The sequence below is a fragment of the Temnothorax nylanderi genome, unplaced genomic scaffold (genome assembly GCF_030848795.1).
Source record: "Temnothorax nylanderi isolate EJ_2023f unplaced genomic scaffold, tnyl_v1.0 TNYL_tig0370_pilon, whole genome shotgun sequence".
Taxonomy (NCBI): domain Eukaryota; kingdom Metazoa; phylum Arthropoda; class Insecta; order Hymenoptera; family Formicidae; genus Temnothorax; species Temnothorax nylanderi.
The window spans coordinates 1-24412 of record NW_027249432.1 but is presented as its reverse complement, the minus strand read 5'-3'; the positions used below and the strand labels follow the sequence as shown (position 1 = coordinate 24412).

At 40.7% G+C, this 24412-nt stretch overlaps 2 protein-coding genes across 2 annotated transcripts in view; both read left to right on the top strand.

Moving 5' to 3' along the window:
* The window catches only part of Ptp36e (protein tyrosine phosphatase 36E), a 68426-nt gene extending 54880 nt beyond the window's left edge, over positions 1–13546 (top strand). Inside the window, exons 4-14 of the mRNA XM_071720760.1 lie at positions 7596–7683; positions 8264–8340; positions 8653–8787; positions 8998–9138; positions 10977–11137; positions 11246–11381; positions 11702–11951; positions 12028–12104; positions 12483–12722; positions 12885–13229; positions 13411–13546. Of these exons, the coding sequence (XP_071576861.1) occupies positions 7596–7683; positions 8264–8340; positions 8653–8787; positions 8998–9138; positions 10977–11137; positions 11246–11381; positions 11702–11951; positions 12028–12104; positions 12483–12722; positions 12885–13229; positions 13411–13491 (1731 nt within the window). The 3' untranslated portion in view covers positions 13492–13546. The remainder of the gene's footprint in view (positions 1–7595; positions 7684–8263; positions 8341–8652; positions 8788–8997; positions 9139–10976; positions 11138–11245; positions 11382–11701; positions 11952–12027; positions 12105–12482; positions 12723–12884; positions 13230–13410) is intronic.
* Positions 13547–13634: 88 nt separating this feature from the next.
* On the top strand, positions 13635–23484 carry LOC139781872 (uncharacterized). Its single transcript, XM_071720759.1, has one exon. The coding sequence runs from the start codon at positions 13915–13917 to the stop codon at positions 16558–16560; it is 2646 nt and encodes an 881-aa protein (XP_071576860.1). The 5' UTR covers positions 13635–13914; the 3' UTR covers positions 16561–23484.
* The last annotated feature ends 928 nt before the right edge of the window (positions 23485–24412 follow it).

The window sequence follows — 24412 nt, the reverse complement described above, 5'->3', positions numbered from 1 at the left end:
TTACAATTTAATAAAAAATTATTATTTATTTTAAAAATACTTAGAATGCTATGAAAAATTGCGCATTTAAGAGTTAAAGAAAACATACCTACAGGCTTGTATTATGTGGTTAAAAATGGTATTGCTTCCTGATCGTATTTTGTTACAGACGCACGGAGAAAAAGTTACGGTTGCTACAACAGAATAATAATGTTAATTTTCGCCCATCCATACAAAAGGGTTATGGAAACCACAGTACTCTGGAAGTGACCTATATGGTTGCCCTAACCTTAGTGAGGGTAGCTACTATATGGATGTTGCAACCATAATATATGGATGTTACAACCATAATGAACAAATATTCACCCGACAAAAAAAATTATTTATTTCGAAATTTTATTACTATTTTTTAACTAAATTTGTTTCTTAAGATGCAGTCTATGATTATAAATATTTTCTCGTATTTGAAAAAATACACTTACCTTGGTGGGATTCGAACTCGGGACCTCTGGATCGTGAGCCAACTGCCTTACGTGGTAGACTACTTCTTAATTTAATGTAAGTGTTATATATAGTCTACATATGGCATAACCAGCCCAAATATATAATTTTTCAAAAATCATCTTAAGAAACAAATTCAGTTTAAAAAGAGTAATAAAATTTTGAATTGGATATATAATATAATATTTCTTAATGTCGGGTGAATGTCAGAAACCAGTGTCGGCTCATTACGAAATTTTGTGTTCGTAAATATATTTATGAAAAAAGTATATTTATAAAGTTAAAACATCCTTATCAAATCCACTTTATTCTATGCAGAAATTCTTTTGCGCGCGCAATGGAACTAACCTCTCAATCATGCAGTGATTCAGTGCTGTACCGTGCAGCTATATCTTATGGATCTCTCAACCATAATATTTGTGCTGCAGACCACATAAGAGAGATAGCAATAATTCTTTGGTTGAGGCAACCATATACGAGGGTCTTGTAACCGAATGTCACGTATCGTAAGAACTACGGTTATGAAAACTGTATAAATGAGCATATCTTAACAGCTACATTCAATGTAATATCAATTATATCTTTTTCACAAAATTATATTATCTAACTTAACTCAAGTGACATGTATTTCAAAAAAAAAGATGTAAAATCTTTAATTTCTTCTTCACAAAATTATATTACCTAACTTAACTCAAGTGACATGTATCTAACCTAAGTGGTAGCTTTATATCTTCTTCACAAAATTATATTACCTAACTTAACTCAAGTGACATGTATTTCAAAAAAAGATGTGAAATCTTTAAATTAAATTGCGCCAATTGTAAAGAGAATATGTATATTGCTTTGAAAGATAATTGTTATGCAACTACTTTAAAGAAATAAAACCCAAGTGGTATCTTCGTATTCCTATTCAAGGGTCTTCCTATTCTAAACCCAAGTGATAATAGCTTCTTAATTCTCTTTAACAATTTTTTAATATTACAAAGAATCATTTTAATTACAAAGAATTAAAGAAGTAACAGTACAAAATAAAAATATTTAATTAAAACAAAATAAATAAATTTTTCTTGTAAAAAAACTTGGCGCTGCTTTTTTACTCCTGTCGCATTCTTCCCTAAATTATGTTTATTGTTTTTTATTCAATCAAAAATCTTAGTACTAATGTTTAAATTTTAATGTTTAAATTTCAAAGTCTAGCAGCGCCAAGTTTTTTTACAAGAAAAATTTATTTATTTTGTTTTAATTAAATATTTTTATTTTGTACTGTTACTTCTTTAATTCTTTGTAATTAAAATGATTCTTTGTAATATTAAAAAATTGTTAAAGAGAATTAAGAAGCTATTATCACTTGGGTTTAGAATAGGAAGACCCTTGAATAGGAATACGAAGATACCACTTGGGTTTTATTTCTTTAAAGTAGTTGCATAACAATTATCTTTCAAAGCAATATACATATTCTCTTTACAATTGGCGCAATTTAATTTAAAGATTTCACATCTTTTTTTGAAATACATGTCACTTGAGTTAAGTTAGGTAATATAATTTTGTGAAGAAGATATAAAGCTACCACTTAGGTTAGATACATGTCACTTGAGTTAAGTTAGGTAATATAATTTTGTGAAGAAGAAATTAAAGATTTTACATCTTTTTTTTTGAAATACATGTCACTTGAGTTAAGTTAGATAATATAATTTTGTGAAAAAGATATAAAGCTACCACTTAGGTTAAATTTTGAATTTACAAAATACATTGCGTGTACTTGGCACTTTTTTTTACCTTTTTTGAAAAAGGTAATTTTGTACTGATATCACCTATTTTGTAGTGTTAAGCAAGGATCTGCAAAACATTTTTATTTTTTATTTTTTAATTATTCACAAAATTAGCAATACCAACAAATACATAAAAATTAATAATATTTAAGTAAAAGTAAATTATACATTTCTCACAAAAATTGAAGGAACACTAAATTTGTCTTTAAAAATGAATAAAATTTAAATTTCAAGCTTAAAACCTCTACTTCCGAAAGATTACTATTATTCGTCCAATTTTTATTATGTCTAGACATAATTTTAATTCAGCGAATTTTTATTATGTCATGACATAATTTTAATTCTGCCGCTAGGGAATTTTTAAGTCGATTCTTATAAATCAAGCTTGAATTTGATGTCTAAGTGTCCCAGGTTGCCGATAACGAGGTCCACATAGTGCGCTCCATAGTTTTCGGTGTTCAGGTGTATTAATACCTTGAATTCGATGTCCACGTGTTCCAGGTTGCCGATGACGGGTTCCAGATAGTGCGCTCCATAGTTTTCGGTGTCCAGGTGTAATAATACGTTGAATTCGATGTCTAGGTGTCTCACGTTGCCGATGACGAGGTCCACATAGTGCGCTCCGTAGTTTTCGGTGTCTACGTGTATTAATACCTCGAATTCGATATCTACGTGTCCTACATTCAGATTTAAAGTTATTAATACACCTAGACACCAAAAACTACAAAGCACACTATGTGAACCTCGTCATCGGCAACCTGGGACACGTAGACATCGAATTCGAGGTATTATTACACCTAGACACCGAAAACTACGGAGCGCGCTATCTGGACCTCGTCATCAGCAACCTGGGACACCTAGACATCAATTTCAAGGTATTAATACACGTAGACACCGAAAACTACGGAGCGCACTATGTGGACCTCGTCATCGGCAACCTGGGACACCTAGACATCGAATTCAACGTATTAATACACGTAGACACCGAAAACTACGGAGCTCACTATCTAGACATCGTCATCGGCAACCTGGGACACCTAGACATCGCATTCAACGTATTATTACACCTGGACACCGAAAACTACGAAGCGCACTATGTGGACCTCGTCAGCGGCAACCTGGAACACCTAGACATTGAATTCAACGTACGATTACACCTGGACACCGAAAACTATGAAGCGCACTATCTGGATCCCGTCATCGGCAACCTGGGACACGTGGATATCGAATTCAAGGTATTAATACACGTAGACACCGAAAACTACGGAGCGCACTATGTGGACCTCGTCATCGGCAACCTGGGACACCTAGACATCGAATTCAACGTACGATTACACCTGGACACAGAAAACAATGAAGCGCACTATCTGGATCCTGTCATCGGCAACCTGGGACACGTGGACATCAAATTCAAAGTATTAATACACGTAGACACCGAAAACTACGGAGCGCACTATGTGGACCTCGTCATCGGCAACCTGGGACACGTAGACATCGAATTCAACGTATTATTACACCTGGACACCGAAAACTATGAAGCGCACTATCTGGACCTCGTCATCGGCAACCTGGGATACCTAGACGTCGAATTCAAGCTTGATTCATAAGAATCGACTTAAAAATTCCCTAGCGGCACTTTCTGCCAAGCGTAGAGAACCTTCTTTTCCGGCAGCGGTGGTAATACGATGTAAGGATACGAAATCTCTCCAGATAAACATGAAGCAATTGACTCAATATGTATTATATACCTAATACCTAATTTACCTAAATAGAAATCTTCCTCCTGACCGATAAGTCTATCGACCTTATTTAATTTGCCTACTAGATCGATCGAAATACGCGCGCGATATCGAAACTGGCGATACCTGCGCCGCCAGCGTCGAAAAAGTGAAAGTGACATTTTCTGATATATATATGTTATATTGATTGAGAGACGACGACGTATCTCCGTATCTTAAAAATAAATTTTCACATTTGGACTTTGCGTCGCAATATCTCCGCTCGTAGGGCACGTAGCGGAAAATATTATAGGAGATACCCCCCCAAAGTCGACCCCAAGCTATCGATCAAGCCTACTTAGAACTTGATCCGTTCACTCGTTATCGAGATCTCAACATCTTGGGTACTCGCAACCCGTCGCGTCGCGTAAAAGAGTCACGGTCGGTCTCGCTCCGCGTGTACTTGGCACGAGACACTACCGTGTCTCTTGATTTAACTTGAATTTACATACATTTCTTTTTCAATCATAGAGAATGTTGTTGTAACAACCGTAGCAATTTTCTCCGTGCGTAGATGTTATTATTTCGTAGCCGTTTATTACTTAATTATTTTCCGATATTTCACCAGAAATCGAGGCGAACACCGATCGGCGGTGCATTGTTAGATCCCGGTATAAGTTTATTTGCTTGTTAGATACATATATCGGAAATACGTGATGCAGCCGATTCTATGTATGTTCGTGCGGCACGTAGGCGTACTTATGGATATTACAGAGTGCTCGGCGATAGGCAGACAGCCAAGAGACAAAGTAAACCTCCTGAGGTGGAGTAGGTCAAGAAATTGAGACTCAGCATAATATCGGTTTCTCATTAGACAGTCGTTTCGGGACGCAAATTCTCGCGATATACCGAGATAGGTTTTACCTTGGCAATTTGCGCTAGCATACCTTCGCTCGATCCAGGAAGATCAAAGCCGCGACGATATAATCGCAAGAATATCCGTCAAATATCTCGCATTAAGATAACGTTGATTCTAAAACATTTGACCTCTTTTTTATTAAAGCGCAAAAGTTTTAGTTTTAAATTGAACAGTATAAGTTTTTTTGAAAATAAAAAATTGTAATTTATATGTAAAGCATATTTGTCTTTTACTTAATAAGTGAACAATCTTCTAAAAATTGTTAAGGCTATTAAAAGGCTAAAATAAGGAGAAGCTTTTTGCAATAAGAAATTTCAGATTCGAAACACGTATTTTATGGCCGTACTAAAATTAAAATTATAATATATTCTTCCAATACGATTTAATCTCTAGTCTCAAGTCATCGTGCCAATTATTATGCAAGTAGCACACGCGGTGCGCGCAAAATAGAAAAAAAACCTCCACGCGGATGACACAATTGAATTCTTAACTGCAACACCTTGAAGAACGACATCCGTTCGGCTCCAATCTTCGTTCTTCCCTTCATATCTCAGCCGCATCACGTTCCACCCCACTGCTGTTTCAAGAGATGAGGGCTCTCAAGCAATATTTACATATTTCACCGAGTTGCTTTCACGTCTTCCGTCTTCCTCGAATAGCAAAATCGATCTATCCTTTGTAACGCAAAAGAAAATATTTCTCCCTTACGTATGCAGTTTTACTCTTGAGAAATTCCAATTGCTGATGGACTACCTTAGCAAGGCTTCGTCCTCTATATATTTTTGCAACGTGAGGACTGAGTCTCAAAATACCCTAGATTCACGCGGAGATTTTCGCAGCAGGTTCAATAATATAACTTTTAAGATTTAAATTGAACGATCGTCAATTTCGTCTTTCACGCGTATCTATCGCGTATTACACGGGGAAAGTCGACGTCTCAAAGGTTTACACCGCGTCTACCAGCATAAGCGCATCCGAGGAATCCGCGGTGATACGCGGGTAAACGCTTTCGTAAACGCGGCAAATGCGGACAGCTTTTTTCCGGGTATCCGCCATCGACACGAGAAAGCTCTTAACCCTGCTCTCGTACCGTATGCATGACGGCGCGGCCTTCGAGTGCAGTTTATACGCCAGCAGATTATCGCGGGCTATCCGATGTCCTCGCGGCGCAGACTTCTAACGCTTGCATAAATCGCGGCCGGTTATACGACGAAATCTCCTTTTTGCACGACGCTCTCGACGCTCCGTCATCAGTCTCTCGTCGTGTCGAAAAAATGTTCGCGTGTCACCGAAAAGGGACGTTCCTTTCCGCGGGGTTCTTTTTCCCCCCGGGACAATCTAGCATTTTTCCCATGATAGGAAAAATCCGACGAACTATCTGCGAATAACGGCGAGCGAGGGGGAATGAATAGAGAGAACGGACGGCAGGGGGATGGCCGTTGCTGAATTTTAAATCCAGCCGCGGCACGATGCGGCGACGCGAAAATCATCTCGGCGTGATTTTTAAATTAAATCCGCCCGGCATTATCGGAAATGAAAGTTCCTGATGTTCGACAAATACTGGCGAATAAAAGCGTCATACGTATTCATGAAGGCACACGGGGAATGCGAAAGAACTTCCGGTTCGCGAGAATTGCGCAATTATGCAGCGCGTGAATTAATTAAATTTGAAAAGTATCAAAGAATTAATAACAGCGGTAATAACGGAGATAATTTCCCTTTTGACCAATGTATAACGTCTAAAATACTTTGTGACGAACAGAAATCGATTGGAAAATCGACGCGATATATTGTTATAACGCGTGTCGTCGACGACGTCTTAAAAAGAGCCGTGCGAACAATTTCCGCGGCTTTAGCCAAATAATGCGACATGTTTAGCACGCAGCTGTCGCGTAAATTTTCTGATTTGTCGAATCTCAGGACTTGGGCAATCGCTACTGCCAAAGCAAACGACACGGAGTCTTCCACTGTATCGCAAAACGTATACAATCGTTGAAATATTCGCAGTTGCTAACTGCGCCAAAAATACGATCTGCAATGCTCACTGATTAAATTGACGCGAAACGTTGCACGAATACCTTTGGCAATTTTGAAAAATTCCAACGCGCAGAATATACGCACTTTCTACGGGAAAACTGATGAATTTATCCGCACGCACGATATACATGCATACAAGTTTCGCGTTATCGATTAAGAACTTTCTTCCGATACAGCTTTTTTCAAGAAGGCAACAGGTTTTTTCTCCTCGAGCATATTTATAACTAGAGTTTTATGTTGTGTAATTATAGCTGTCAGCTTTATTGCAGGCGTAAATCGTAAAAAGAAATACCTTATACCACTTATAATAAAAATTCGTTAGTTAATAACGACTCTGAATCGATCCTCTGTATATAGCATTCAATTTAATATCCATTCAAAAGGTAATAACACTTCTGTTATTAAAACGCGACACAATAATTCACTTTTTAAGTGACTAAGAATACAAATGACAAAAACTAAGTTAATAATGTTAATAATGTTGTATTCGTAATAAAATCTCCCGATACTATCAACAATTGTTATCAAGTACAGTTCTTTGAATAATTATGTAGTGATAATAATCAATTACACTATTTTGGTTAATAAATAATTACGTTGCTGAATTTTCTAATAATTATAGAGGTTTTATATTCATTCGTTTATATCTTTCGTTTTCTGTGTTTGTTGCAGACGGCAACGAAGGTGGAAACTCATTCGTGCAGACACGCCACGAAATCCGCAAATAAGGAAAAGAATCAAAATCAAAAGTGTATTCCATGTAGGTGCTAATCGTCGATAACCTTTTGTTCCTATCTAAGCTAACCCCTTAAGCCCCTTATTCGGTCGCCGTGAATATTATCACTTCCGTGTTCGAAAGAGAATCGCGTTGATTGCGCGCGTAACGAAATAAAACATCGATTTGAAACGCTGAAAAGCTACGTAATGAACTCTCTCTTATAATGATTCGTGGACAAGCACGGATATAATCGCAGTAGCACGCTTTGCAGATTCAAATGATTTTTAATTACAGTAAAGCTCGACACTGAATAAGTAAAAGATTCTATAATATCGATAGAAATAGTCTTTATCGTATCAATTATGAGAAGCTTGTATATATCAAATAAATAGGAAGTTTTATAATATTGATAGGAATAATTTCTATCGCACTGATATATCTGTCGGTTCCCGGATTTTCGCACGTTAATTAACTTTCTTGCGATGAAGGAAGTAAATCAAGGTTACAAGATGGTTGCAATTGCCGGTGCGCGATGTTCCTCTAACGAGGATTTATTTCCGCTCTAGAATAAGAGCTTTTATCAGGAGGACTAAAATGTGTTTCTTCTCGCTTCTTTTCGTAGACGACTATAATAGGGTAGTGCTGGACACGATAGAAGGCGAGCCTGATTCCGATTATGTTAATGCATCCTACGTAGATGTGAGTATGTCATGATATTCGATAATAAGTGTCCGCAAAGTTAATAGTGCGCAAAGGCTCTCGGTAAATTAAGCGCGTTACGAGTCGCGGATCTCTCGCGGATCTCGTACGTGATCCAATAACTCAATTGGATCGTGTCTCTTATCTCGTGAAAAAAACGGCGATTCGTCGAGGCTAGAATTTGAATTCGTCTTTCGGACCAAGGCTCACGCAAGTTGATTATTACATCCGTGCGCGGAAGGTTTTGGACGAATATTAATCACATGCGTCGAGCGTCGAATTACATATGTTGATATTGACACTGCGTTTCAGAGTATATTGAAACCGAACGCTTACATCGTCACTCAGGGACCTATGGAGAACACAGTGACGGAATTCTGGCGGATGGTCTGGCAAGAGCAAGCCTCCTGCATCGTCATGCTCACGAAAACCTTTGACTTTATCAAGGTAAACAGCTATTTAAAGACTTTCGTAAAAAGGAGAAACGCAAAACGTGCGGAGCACGGAAATGATGTCCATTAAAGTTGCCGCGTCGTAAAAAAGTAGTCTTTATCGCGCTATGACGTCGACCGCGAGTCTCAGCTTTAAGAGAGCTTAGAGTCCGTTATATAAATTCTTTACGCCCTACGGCTTTTCAGCCACAACTTTCCCTTACAGGTGATGTGTGTACAGTACTGGCCGGCGAGTAAAGAGAAAGACGAGGAATACGGGGGTATCGGCGTTTCCGTCTTAAAGGAAGAGGAACTCGCTAACTTTCATATAAGGACGATAAGGCTGTACAAGAAGAACGAGAACAACGTGAGTTGCAAAAAAAACACACAAATATTTTTTTTTTTCAAAATATACTTGTATCCCAGACATAATAACTTTTGACATACGCGGCAATTGAATAACGCGTGCCGTACAAATAAATTCAATATTTGCGAGAAAGCGTAAACATTCGCGCACAAATATTTGTGCTGATCGATCGAAAAATTCAGTAACTCGAACATTCATTCCGAATTTGTAAAGTTGAAAAATTCGCGATACGCGCCATTTGTCATCGGTGAGCGGAGTGACGTGAATCCACCGCGACATCGTTCGAATATTCGTGTATATTGAGGCTTGAATAAATCAGAAGAACTTGCGACGGGTTGTCACATAAACGGGAGGATTATCCGGATGATCCATGGACGGACGTGATTCTTCTCCTTCTTAACGGAGAACATTTTTGCGGAACAGTCGCGAAGAACGCGAGTGATTGCGATTGGATAATGCGGTAGTCAGCCAGTAACGCGCTCGAATGCCAACTCGAAGCTTGTCCTAGCCCTGTCGTTATAAGAACGAGACGAAAATGACGCAAAGTTAGCGAAAAAGTTAGCTCAATTAACCGTACATATACAGATCGTATCAGCTACGTCATGACGCCACCCGAATGCGCAATGTGATACGAACTCGCGATATGAATGAGGATAAGTTTGTTCAAGGAGCTATTACGCGAGCGGCTAATTTAATTGCACTTTTATCTGTGTGAACGAGGAACGACAATTGCGAGGACTTTCTAAAGCTCTTCCGAGCCGCGCGCTTTGTGATCTGATTCCACCACCGGCATCGTTACTTACCTAGTCCTTTTCTCGTTCAACTTTTTTCCGTTATCTGGAGAGAAAGAGTCCTCTCAGACTTTAAAGCTGTTCCCTTACATTAATGTCTCCGTCTGCGTTTCTAAACCTCCGTATATATTCCTTTTAAGTGCCACATTGTACCAGAAAGAGGTGTTTATTCTTCTATGTGTATTCTTCTGTGATAAAACATTTTATTCTTGTATGTAATATAATATATAATCTATCTTTTTTTTTGTGCAAATTGTACACTTCAAGAGAAAAAATAAACATTTAATGCATTTCAAAAAAATACGGTTGTGAGAGAGAACACATAATTAAGCTAATGCTAATAACAAATTAAAGAAAAAAGTTCATTAAATTTTTTCTTTAAGAGTAACTTACGCAGTTGGACGATTGAACAGATCTCGTCGTGAGACGAGTGTCAACACGTGTGACACCTCGTTAAAGTCTGTCGTTTGTCTCCCGTTCAGCACTTTTCGACGTAAGATTATTAACCGTACGGAACTACCGCGCGCACTATTCCATTGAACGGCAAGCGCAACACAGTAATTACTTTCGAAATTTACTGGCTGAGCGAAATTTAATATAGAAGAGGGAAGCCTCGTAACCCCATTCCGGGAATAGCAAAGCTGAGACGTTACAGAACGCCCCGACGCGACGTGCAACTCGCGGACCGGGCAGCGCAAGACGCGACTGCACTTGTCGAGTTTAACGCGGCATTGTTGGGATAACAATACCGGGGCAGTATCTTCCCCCGGAAAATAATCTGCCGGCAATGCAAGTTGACTTCGCGACCGGCGCGGCCTCGCTAATTTGTTGGGCGGCGATTTTCTGCGTTTCAGCATCGATCGTAAATCTCGAAGCACTTAATCTCGCGTACCTATCGTGTTCCGAAGGCGGTTCGACAACGCGGTGAGGAAAATAGAGAATAACGACGAAACGCGAAGTATGAAACGATTACGAATGAGATGTTGAAAAACGATCGTTGTCGTAAAAGGCGATCGTTGTAACTCTGTTATGCGAAAACGTTTTCAGGAGATTACGGAGGAAAGGACGTTGTTGCAATTTCATTACACAGAATGGCACTCACACACGTGCCCTTTCGGAAACGCGGTGCTGGAATTTAGACGGCGTGTTCGAGCCGTGGTGGGATCAACCATAAAGAACGAATCCGGTCCTATGGTCGTTCACTGCAAGTAAGGCCAACTTGTGTTGCATTATTATTTATGTAAAAGCGAGCAGAGCGCCCCGCTCTTTCTCGCGCTAATGAGATAATAATAAATTTGTTTGTTTGTGACACAAAGCGATGGTGGCGGACGATCGGGGGTATATTTAGCGATCGACGCGAACATGGAGCTGGCTGAAGAGGAGGACGCGTTCGATGTGTTTGGCTACTTGAAGAAGTTAAGGCAGAGCAGGAAAGGGCTTATAGAAGATTTGGTACAACAGCAATTAAATACTATAAAAGCAATGTGTTAATTAAGAGTCTTGATTTTGAAGAGTTCTATTTTTTATATTCTCTTAAGGGTTTTTGTATCTCAAGAAATTTTAATTATTTTGATAATTAACGTTAATTAATATTCTCTTCTGCTAAGGGTTCTTGTTTCTCAAGAAACTTGAATTATTTTGATAATTATATAAGTTAACGAATAAATTCTCCGTCATTAATCCTTTTTCTAATATTCTTTCGGAAATTGATTATTAATAGTATATTTTGATAATGATAACTTATATCTCGGTACACGCGTTCGTTCATACAGGAACAATACAAATTTGTGTACGACACGCTCGAGGAGTTTGTCGTGTGCGGTACGTCGTGGTTTCCCGTGGCGGAATTGTCGCAACGTCTGAAGCAGAAGAGTGTAAAGAATCCGATAACTAAGATAAACGAATACCAAAGAGAATATGAGCAGATTTGCAAGCAGACGCCGCGTTTCACGATCGGCGACTGCGCCGGTGGACACAGGGCCGATAACAGGGAGAAGAATAGAGACGTTCTGGTAGTTCCACGTGAGTTTCAACTTGCGCGACCGGCAAAGCCTCGACAAATAGCTTTTCCACAAATCAATCTCCCCCTTTGTTACAGCGGACAACTTTCGACCGTACCTCACCAGCTTTCAGGGCAACAGTTTCACGGACTACATCAACGCCGTCTTTGTGGATGTAAGTCAGTAAAATAAATCACCCTAACTGGTTCACCTTTAACTTTTCTTAGATCGTTGTGAAATGTGCATTTTCCTAATTTAGATATAAACTTTTAACGAAATTTGTACAAAGTACATCACGTTGATAAATTAAAACGGAAATTAATCGTTATAGCGTTTATGTAACTGACGTAAATTCCTTTGAAAATCCGATCTATATTATATATAATATATTAAAAACGTTAATAAAGTTTTGACAAATGTCGAAAATATAAAAAGCTCTGCGACTGCGGGTCGAAATCACGTCGAAATATATATGTCACGTTTTTCCGCGGTACATTCGGCAACCGCTGCCAAGTGTCTTGCAAGGAACTTTATCCACTGTCATGCCACGCAGGGCTACACGAAACCGAGAGAATATATCGTAACGGAATGGCCCCTTCGACACACGTGCGGTGAATTCTGGTCTCTAGTTTACGACTACGAATGCGCCGCGGTGGTGGTGCTGTGCGTGCCACCTCAGACATCCGCGAATTTTCCCAGCTTTTGGCCGGAAGGAAGACATTCCAAGAAATACGGGCCTGTGTTCACGATTGATCACATCAGCCACAACCATTACACCAACATAAAAACTTGGGTGAGAACTAATCTTCTAATCTCCGTGACGCACGATTCGCCGAAAGTTTTTCAATTTTCAGATTTTATTTAAATCTTCATAAAAAATCTGCATATATATTTAAAAAAATGCACGGTGATAATACTCCTTCTTATTTTCAATTTTACGAATTACGTTTTTCAGGTTTTTAGGATAAACAAGAAAATAGTCTCATTGACGGAATTGATGGCGGGAGTGAAAGCACCGCCGAAGACCGTGCAACTGTTCCAATTGACTTGTTGGCCAATGGGCCACAAAGTGCCCACCTCCACAAATAGTTTAGTAGAGCTCATGAATATGGTTGAGAGATGGAGGCAACGGACGGACTACGGACCAGTAGCTGTGGTTTCGCCCGATGGCCGAAGTCGCGTCGGCGTCTATTGTGCCGCCAACGCGTGCATAGAGCAGGTTATTCAACATGGAGAAGTTGACATTTTCCAAGCCGTCAAAACTGTGCGCAGACACAGGCCCCAGCTTGTGGAAAACATGGTACTTCTTTAAATCACAAATAAAGTTGCAATATAGTGTTCTTTAATTTCTCACTCGGTTCTTAAATTATAATATAATATCTTTCGTATATTATAATGACGTGTTTTTTTTTATTAGAGATATTTTGATTTAGATAAAAAGATAAAGTACAAAAGATATATGAAAATAATTTTTTTTTCAGACGGAGTACAAGTACTGCTACGACCTGGTCCTGCACTACGTACTGCACTACTTGAATAAAGACATGAATGAAAAGAAGTGAGAATGCGAGTTGAGGGACGAGCTGTGGTTCATCGAGTTCGGTCGCGGAGCAGCGCTGCCGTTGACCCCGGAGGAAGCACCGGTGGACGGGGAGCCGGTGGTGCCTTGCGCCCAGGGTCGTATCGTCGTTGAGACCGCGAGGCCGGCACCGCCACATTTCGCTACCTGCTCCACCTATCGCAGACCTCTGTTCAGTCGCACATCGAACGAGGTGTCGATCAGCGATACGGCACCGTCGTCGAGTGGTACGGAGCAGAGTCAGTCGGAGCAGCAGCAACAGCAACAGCAGCCACAGCAGACCGTTGGCGGTAAAGGCGCCGTCAGCAAGGGCGCGCCGCAGAGTCCCGCTTCGAGACCGGAGGACCTCGGCGTGACACCCTGGTACCTGGAGGATTATCCGACCACCGATACTTCGCCGGGACCGATGGGCGATCGGAGCTCGTATCCCTCGTACTCGTACGCCGATGGCAGGGACGGCAGGCCGGATCTAAATTCGACGAGAAACAGCAGCATCGAGAGCGAATTCCCGAAGCCGGCGGTGTCGATGCCACGGAAGGCTTGTATGGATCTGAAGACCGCGATGGCGCTACTAGACGAAACCTGCCCGAACGTGGAACCAAGCCCGTCTCTCACCCCAAGAACGCCCAGAACCCCGCTCACGCCGTACGCGACGCGGAGCAAGCGGGCCCGTTCCAAGAGCAGCGACAATTCGTCGAACTACAGCAACGATCGGTTGAGCGATCGCTCGTTCGAGGTCAAAGATAAGGAAAAGAAGAGGCCGTTCCTCTGGAAGATCGGCATCTCGAAAACGGAGGACCGGCCGTTCCTGGCGAAACTGGCGCCGAGGATCATCGGCAAGCCTTATCTGGAGAAAATCGGGCCCAGCAAAGCCGTCGAGAGACCGTTCCTGGATAAGATCGGTTCGTCCAAGACTCTGGACAAATTCATCTTCGACATACCGCGTAACGAACGCAAGAATGAACTTAGGACGAGGACGAACGACGCGATGAAGAACCACGACGGGGCGAAGAATAACATCAGGCACGAAATGATGGCCATCGAACAGATTGCCATCGAGGAAGACGTTGAAATACCAGAGGTAACGCCCGTTACTCCCCGTCTAGAAGAGGTACAACGCAAACCTGAGGAGACCTCAAAAGTGGTGACGACAACCTTCGACAGAAGACGTTCGGGTAAAGAGTTTCTGCTGAAAATGTGCTCTTTCGAGACGGAGGATCTGGAGTCCACTGTACCGTCGAAGGAACGACACGGCATCTCTTTAGACGATGCGCTGGACTCAGGTCCGAGCTCGTTGCCGACGGACGCCAACGGCGATGAGCGAACGGAGTCGCGGTTAGAATTGGAGAAGCGACCGACCAGCGTGACCGCCGAGTTATTGAAGTGCCGAGTGACGACGAGCGAGGAGATTATATCATCCTCTACCACGTGCTTGAACCATTCGCCGGGTGAGACTAACAGCTGGAACAACTCGCCGCGAAGAGCGCAGCGAACGAGGAAGGAATCGGCCACTATGATTCGCCGCAGACTCTTTCAGGGTTCCCACGAAGTCGTTCGTAGCGACGACAGCACACCGAACTCACCCACGAAGAGGCCCATCTCGAGTGTTTCTCCTGATCGCGAAATCGAGTCTAGGGGTAACGCTCTGGAGAGAGGAACTCTTTCGCCGACGAAGACCAGAAAATCGCTCGTCGGAGATATCAAGACGGTCGAGAATACACGCAGATCCATCAAGTACAATCAGTTCGAAAGGCGGGGCATCTCCTCGGACAATCTCCTGGCGAAGGACGCTCTTTCATTTGTCACTGCCGCACGGAATATGACCGACAACATCGGGAGAACGCGGGAGATCTCGTCGGAAGATTCGCTGGCGACTCGTCGAGAGTACACGAAGGAGACGTTCAAACAACTGCAGGACAAATTTAAGCTGCAGGAAATACCCATGGAGAGTTACGCGGCTTTCAAACGGCGCACTCAGGCCGCTCCGGGAGCAATAAGTCGACAAGAAAGACTGAACCTTTTACCAGGCGACCTTGACATCATCCCGAAGATCATATCTGGGACAGAGAACGTTGCACCGGCTGACACGAATGCGAGCGAAACTGCCGTGGATAAGCGAGATCAGAGTCAAGAGAGCACGGTGAGGTCCATTCTGAGAAAGCAGGAGGGAATCGATCATCCCGATCAAGAGTCGGACACGAACTCATCCATCAGACGGCCGAAGAGACGGATCTTTCACGAACCGTCGCAGGAAACTATGGATCTGCTGACGGAACTGCGCAAGGTGAAGAGCTTGTTGAAGACTCCGTCCTGGGAGAAGGATCTGGATCTCGATCAGAAACCGGTGCGGATGCCGAAGCGTATTTTACTGACAGACAAGGAATTCTGTCTCTCGGTGGAGCGGGAAAACAGCGTGCGACGTCCGTCGAGGATGATCAATTCGCTGGAGACCACGGAAGAGGGTAAAGTTATGGCGAATCGGGAGGACAAAGAGAACAAGGAGTGCAACGAGACGAAAACCAATCAGAGATCACCCGGGCCAGCTCTGTTCGAGAAGAAGTGTCTGTCGTTGGACTACGCCGACGAAGAGAAGCCTCAGAAGCCGGAAGCCAGAGCGATCTCTTTGGCCTCCGCGAGGGACCTGCCGTCCGAAAGCGGGGAGACCGACGATTATCCCGACATGATTTGCGACTCCAAGAGCTGCTCTTCGAGCGTTTTCAACTCTCCGTCCGAGGAGACGAACAAGAGAGATCTGGTCGGCGAGCCGACGGAGGAGGAACGATCGAAGAAGCCTACTCAGAATCATTGCGCCGAGGTGGATATCGCCATTCCCATCGATCAAAAGATCAACAGTCCCAAAGGAGACGTCCAAGGACGAACTAGCGATCTCTACGAGATCATATCGCCCCGATCGACGCCGTTCCGCGTTAAGAAGCGACTCGGCAAAATTTCCGTTGAAGAGACCGTCAAGCCGGAGAATTTCACCCTCGGTTCTAAGGTCGACTGCCGATCGGTCGTTGCTCAGAAACGGACCAAGTGCTTTCCCTTATAACGCACGTCGATCTGCCCGTGGGCGAGATTCTCTTGGCACTGGCTCGTGTTCGTACCGTAAGGAGATAGCGTTGCTGATTCCGTCTCGCCTTAATTCTTTCTTTCGATATCACGTTAAATACAAGCGCGTTGTATCGAATACACAATTTTTAATATGATATTTAAACAAAAAAAGAAACTGAAGCAAAATATTGTAAATGCTAAAAACTTTAGATATCTAATCTGCGGTTTTTATTCATTATTAGCAAAATTGTATGCAAAGGATACTTATTCTACATTTTTTATTTATTTATTTATTTTTAGAAAAAATCAATTATTTCACACTTGTGACACGATTTTTAGAATAGTCTAGCTAGCACGTTTTATGATTGCATTTTTATAACAGAGATGAAAAAAGAATTCTTTATTTTGAACGATTACATATTAAAAAATATTATACAACGCAGAGGTGAAAGGATTAAGTCGAGCGAATGATTCATAATAACAGTCACGTCTGTCTTCATTCGGCACGAGCATTCCTTCTTGAGTTGCTTCTAAGATCAAACAAATTAATAATTTAAATCTCGTCAATAACTCGCCTAGTAGAAAAAAATGTCTCAATGAATTCGCGTTAAACGGATATTTTTCTGATATGATGCTCGTCTTAAGATGACTTTGTACACTATCGCTATTAGTTTTTAATTAAGTCGAAATTAATCGTGCATATGAACGGCGGTAGAAATTTCTAGTTCTACTTTGTACAAGCGAATATAATGATGGCATCTACTAATTAACGCTTTTTCTAGCTTTCAAGTTGTTCCTTATTGCACTTTTGCAGATTTTTCTGCAATATGCTGTCGGATACACAGCGAACTCATAGAAAATACGATAACAAGTAAAGAGCAGGAAAGGAAAAATTTGAAAGCACACATGGCGATAGCAGATGCCATTTCGTTTCGCTCTATTGTATAATATCTTTATATTACAAAGTATTACTAATATTTTATTGGTCAAATAAAATGACATTCTCTCGAAAGTATAACGGATTTCGATTATGCGAACCGTTGGGAGACGGAAGAGAAGATGAAGAACGAAGAACAACGGAGAAATGTCATCGTGTGGTCTCGGTAAAAAAATAAACGTCAGCTTTATAAGGAGGATCTGTCCAGCTTTAGAGCCTAATTCCGGAGTTTTCGGCGCAACGAAATCCCGGGACGCGTGCGGAAGCTCCTATCGAAATATTCTAAAGTGCACCCCGACCATTTTTTACTCGACGTTTTCGAGGAAGGAGAATGGCTCGAAATGAAAACGAAAGCTCGATACGACTGTAGAGACTTTTACTCGACGCGCGCGGACGAGAGGGATCCGGCGAAAAGAGAAACCCTTCTGTCGAGCAGAGAGTGCCTTGTTCATGTGGATATATATTATTTAAACAAAGAGAGAACAAACATACGCGAAGAAGTCCTAATCGATGATTTAATTCCGACTGCGCGCCGGATTTTCTGAATGGGTCCACGGAGTCGCGCTCTCGTTGAAAGATATCGCAATTTTCTCCTTCTCTTGTTTTTCCTGAAAAATGATTCTCGCGATATTGCGAGAGGATCAATTGCGGCTTTTAGATTTTTTTTAATTCTCATTTGTGTGATTCTTGCAAATTTCTAACGAAACACACACTTCGTATCTCTGCGATAAGTCGCCTTTAAAAATCAGGAGGAATCTTAGATCGAAGGGAAAAAGCTTAAGAGATCTATCGGTGGAGTTTGGAAGAATATTGCGAGCTCGGGAGGGTGCGATTCCCACGCAGATGCGTGCGCCTGCCAAGCCTGCTCTTCGTTCGGCGCGGCACTTAACGTTTTAGCGGCATAAAACTTATATTGTATAAATAATGCAGATTAATCGCGTTCCTCTTATATAATTTTCTAGAGATAGTTAGGGTCGACAACGCGCGTGCGTGCGCGCGCGCGCGCGCACTAAATTGTCTATTTCGGAAAGTACATTTAAATGTAGATAAAACGTATATATTATATAGTATACGTAAAGTACGTATCACCGGTAGGTACGTATTTCAGCGAGATATGTTTGGGCGATACGGAATTAATAATGTCGGTGTGGATGCACTTTTACCTCATAAATTAGTACTTTCTATAAAGCTTAATACTCTCTCTCTCCCTCTCTCTCTCTCATTACTGTACGGTATAATAACTGATAACGTGGTTACTTTCATAAATTTGTCAGAGCGGAGCATATAAGAGCGCGCTCTTATGTTCTAATCGGATACAAGCTCTCTTAAATAACGAGATTAAATGCGTTTCGTCTCGAAATACTAAACCCTCTCGAAGATCTTCGTACGATTACGTCCGCGGTATAAAAGCGCGAAGATGCCTGTGACGAAACTATAAATGCATCTGGACCGACGTTATGCACGTATGCGTTCGGCGAATATTAGAAATCAATACAAGCTGCTATATATGTATACATATATACATATTTATATATGTATATAATATATATATATATATATATATATATATATATATATATATGTACGGATGCGCGTACTTAGATAGGTGTAATTCTATGGATATAACAGCTGGTGAGATGTGCCAAAGAAAAATTTATTGTATGTTACGAAGAAGTTACTTTTATATATACACGTTGTATATATATATATATATATATATATATATATATATATATATCTGTGTGTGCGCGCACAGGAATGCGTGTCTGTGGGTGTATGTGCGCGCGTCTCTCTGTGCAATTGCATTCGTTATGTGTACATACAGGTAATGTGTACACGTGCGTATGAAGTAAGTATATGCATATATGACTAGGAATTTATATATATTCTATGTGCATACGACCGGGGATATGGCACGAGGATGCACATATCTGGAGCACAACGTGTGCGTCGAGGAGGATCACGATCCGCTATTTTCTCCGTGTGTGCGCACTTAATTTAATTAATTCAAAATGAACGGGGCCCGCTGCTATCCTTATCGCAATCTCATTTCCCAACTAGCGCACTTGAATGTCTCGCGCGATTAATGTTTTAATCGTTTAATGCAACTCCCCGTCTACATTGCAAATATAGCGGCGTCTTAGAGCGGCATAAGGTCCTTAAAAAAAAAAAACATTGCAACCGTAATTACTTTTTCCAATTTACAAATAGCGCAAATGTTTGAATGAAAGGAGATGTTTTCTCTCGTACTTATTTGCAAAATCTATAACTAACTATTCTCTTCATACTCATCGCGCAATTCTGACGTTATTCATTCTGCCGAGTTTAACATTTAAATTTGCGACCACAAGGATCGCGAGTATCCGACTGCCCATCTTTACTCGAGTCAATAGTCGAGGCTTAGTGGCTCGTGATCCTCCTTAATCGTGTAAGACCGCAATAGTGTACATAGATATTTTCGGCCGGTGCAATCCATCAGATACATGATGAGACAGGGTTCGCTTTGTAAATCGGAGGGCAAAACTCGTCCACTCTCGTGTAAAAACTTGATAGAAGAACTCACCCTCCCTCCCCCCCCCCCCGTCAAAGGCCGCGGCAGCTATCCGTCCACCCTTTCGGCTGTCCACGCGAAAAAGTGAAGAATGCAAAATACGTGAATGCGCATCGTCGTTCTCGTGCGGCGACGACGTGACGATAAACGAGAAGGGCGCGCGATTATATTGTAATGTTACTGTTGCGACAAATTTTCGTTCTCGCGGGCGAGATTTAGCGTTCAAACGCGAACGCGCGAATTAGTTGCTGTTACGATTTTAGAAAACGTGCTCCACGCATGAGAGGATCGCTCCTCTTGGATAACTTTTCCTCGAAGTAATAATTAATCATTTGAACACGAATGTTTTACCGTTGGTTCCGAGATATAACGATTGAGGATATATTCTATACACACATATATACGTATATAACTCTGTTCCTACATATAAAACTCCGTTTTAATCGCGGTGAGGGAAGAGGATGTTACGTCGGCGATGCGTACCGCCGAGAACGTCAAGTCCGACAAGACGTAAAGAGCGCTACCGAACTGAAAAGAGTTCGGCGAAGTGAGAAATAGCAGAGAAACGAAATGTACAAGTTAGTTAATACTCGAATCAATTCTAAACTAACGCGGCTTGAGGTCGCGGCGCACGTTTAGAGCGTGGTGATCGCGTGGCTTGATTTTCTCATCATCGTGTGAACGTGTGAAGTAAAATCTCAGGATCTAACGACCGCGGCAAGCCGGATACGTATATAACCGTTACCTAAGACGAGGCAACGGGGTTTCTGCCTATATACTTGAAATGATTCGATCTCCTCCCGTTTACTCCTGAGGCGATTCACCGAATAACGTTATAGACGTTATAGACGTTTAGCATAGAGCAAGATGGTACAATGGGACTGTAATGTTAATCAATTTCTGTTTTTTTTTCCGCGTCACGTTGAACGTGCTACGCTATGACACGTGTCATTACATATACGTATTGTATAATACACACGTACGTCTACACGCAATTACACGCACACGACACAAGCGACGTGAGTGTATGGTTGTTCTGTGTATGCATGTACGCGATAAGTAAGTATCTCTATATGTGATGGGCGTTCGCCACGTTCATGTCAATAAAATTTCACATTGTAAGAAGCCGTTAGAATTGCCGCCACGACGAACAGAACGAATACGAACGTGCGATGTAAAAGTGTAACGGAAGTCTGGGGACTCGCCGTATGCGTGGTCACCGTATATGGCAAAACGCGCGAAACCGATTATTCGTTTATGAAAATCTATAAACCGTTTCGTACATTACAGATTTCACTGAACCTCATAAAACATTGTCGAATGCAAACGACTACGACTGATTACGGGTTAGATTCCACCAAAGTACGTAATTTCACGGAAATTACAAATAAAATAAATTATTTTTCATTTTGAATCCTTTCTATTAAAGATTTGTTTAATTTTGCAAAAAAGTTCTTTACTAATCGATATTATTTAATATTGTTTATCTATTTAGCTTTATATTAATATTTCTTTATACAGGATGTTCCAAAATTGCGGTATGATATTTTGGATGCTTTGCGATGAATTTGAATCTCAATTTTAGTAATTTGTTAGTGAAAGAAAATTTTTTATAGAAAAATAAAATATTAATGTGGAAGTAAATGTAAATATCTGACATTAAATATTTTCGTTATTAAGTATACCCGGAAAAAGATTTTTTATATGCTATAATTATATAGAAAATATGTCCATATATATTGTCTTGTATAATCTCTGTTTGTATGTACAAGAAAAATAATAAGAATTAAAAAATAATTTAAAGAATAATTTTCGCATTGTGTTTTTTACAAAAAGTTAAGTTTGCCGAAAAGAGAAAAAAAAATATAATTATATATAAATGTGATAATCGTATATATATAAAATGTAATTATATATAATTATATATACAAAATATTATATAATCTAATCGCAATTTTACTTTTTATAAAAGAAACAATGCAAAAATAATTTTAAAACTATTTTTCAATTACTCTAGTATTATTTTTTTATATGTACAAACAGAGATTATTAACAAAATATATAAACATATTTTATGTATATATAATTTTATATAAATATTTTTTCCGGAATACATAATTAAAATTTCGTTTGAAATAAAATCTATCCGCTTACTTGCATAAAACTTAATTCAAAGAGTTTAGATTTCTAATTGCATAAAATTTGAATCCTTCGCTATCTTTCGCTCGGAAGTAATTTACTCCGAGTTGCTCGGAGGAACTTATTGTTATATATTACGAAGCAACATCTTCAAAATATCATCTCGTGATTTTTTTTCGTACGTTATGTTTGTGAGATACCTACGCGGTTATCGTGACTGCTTCTTAGAGATCGCCGTATTCGATACATGTTGCAGCGATTTTGCGAAAGTTGGTGATCACGGCGCGCCGTCGCGTCACCGCCATTTGTATTGCCGTGTATCTGATTTACGTGACTTGATCGATACGGATCGATTCCAGTTTCGGCGTTCAAAGTTGATAAAAAGAAGCTTCGTAAGACTCACCCTGGGTGCCTGACGATCGGGCTCGTTACTCGACGGGACGTAATTGCAGCCCTGGAGTACGGTTGCGTCGTTCGCACGGTTAGTCGGGGAAAAAGGCGCTGTTGAAACGCAGCTGCAAAAGATGGAAATACGTGTAATAGTATATTGTACACCAAGGGGAGAAAGCAGCGTTTTTCAGCGGCAAATCACACGAGTCTGAAAAAGCTTTTGACCCGAGGTGCACATGATATTTTTCACAACACTTTTACGCAAAGTTCGACTTCCATGCCTAGAGAGGGGCGAGAGTGGCCATTTCACGCCAGGGCTTACTTTCCTCCCTAGGGAAGAAAATTGATACTTTCCATCCGGCATAGCGGGCGGAAAGTATCAATTTTCTTCCCTAGGGAGGAAAATGGTTACTTTCCGCCCGCTATGCCGCCTTGGCGTGAAATTGGCCACTTTCGCCCCTCTCTACAGGCATGGAAAGTCGAACTTTCCGTGGAGGTGTTGTGAAAAAATATGCGCACAGATTACTCGCGCCGACAGCCTTGGATATCGTCGAGATTACTTACCAGAAGGATCGGCTGATTCGAGCGATCGTCCGTCGGATGAACGACGATTCGCGAAAACAGATTCGCGTTTATGCGTTGCGCGGCGACTTCCGGCTGCTCCCGGCTCCCGGCAGTCCCGGTCCCGGTCCGTTCCGTTACACTTTCGTACTCGCGGAGGGCGCGTAACCATTCGGTCGCGTTCGGTCGCGTTCGGCGGCCGCCGACTGGCCCGGAACGGCACGACCGCGCGCCATTTTTTAAAACTGTGTGATAAGCGACCTGTCGTTAGACGAAGCGCGATGTGGTTTTACGTAACATTGCTACGTTGTTGTAAATAATAAATAGATTGTACGTTGCATATATTACGCGGCTTGCGTACATTTATCCCCTCCCCCCTCACCGACCGTCCTATAAGCTTATGCTTGTCAATTAATCTTTTGCACTTGAAACTTTTTTTGTTAAAAAGTTGATGAGATTTTTTTAAAACTAGAAACATAAAAATAAATTATACATATATTAACGATATACATATGATATAACTATTTTATTTCAATATTTCATGTATTTTTACATTATACAAGACCTAATATATTGAACCCGTAATATTTTTCCCATCATTAACAAAATTAATTTATCGAAAAGATTTATATATTAGGGAGAACTAATAGAGAGAAATAATTTATCGAAAATTCTTCGGAGATTTTTTCAGCATATATATTACAACACAATTATTGCTTACAAAAATCTTTAAAATAACTTTTCGTCTTTATTATTATTTCTTTGCAATCAAAGAATTTATTTCCGACCTGTATAATCTGCATTTTTAAAAACGTATTCTGAACGGTTTTCGAAATCTATGAGAACTCGCATTCATAATATATACAGATACTATATTGATGAGTATAATCGTTGTAATAATATAATAAACACAACCGTCACAATATAAAACATATATTAATTAAAATTGACAATGTTATTTTGTTAGTTAGAACAAGTGTACGTGCAATAGCTATGTTTCAGTATGATTTCTCATGCAATAATTCCAATGGTCTCTAAGCATAGATAACTAGGTGCTAAGTGCGTTAGCATTAGTCGATTCTCTCTTTACTAAAAATGTTCCGGCAGGTAATTGGAATAGAAATTGCTTCAATATGATCTGGCACAAATAAGTAGCAGCTTTAATATTGATTACCACAATAGCTATCATTACCGGTGAGAAGCTAAATAATTCTAACATTCCAAAACACAATTCCAATTACCGTTTGATATGGTCCCGGTGCACTATGATAT

Excerpts from the sequence above, each read along its gene's own strand:
- LOC139781872 (XM_071720759.1), top strand. The coding sequence starts at position 13,915 with ATGGGCGATCGGAGCTCGTATCCCTCGTACTCGTACGCCGATGGCAGG.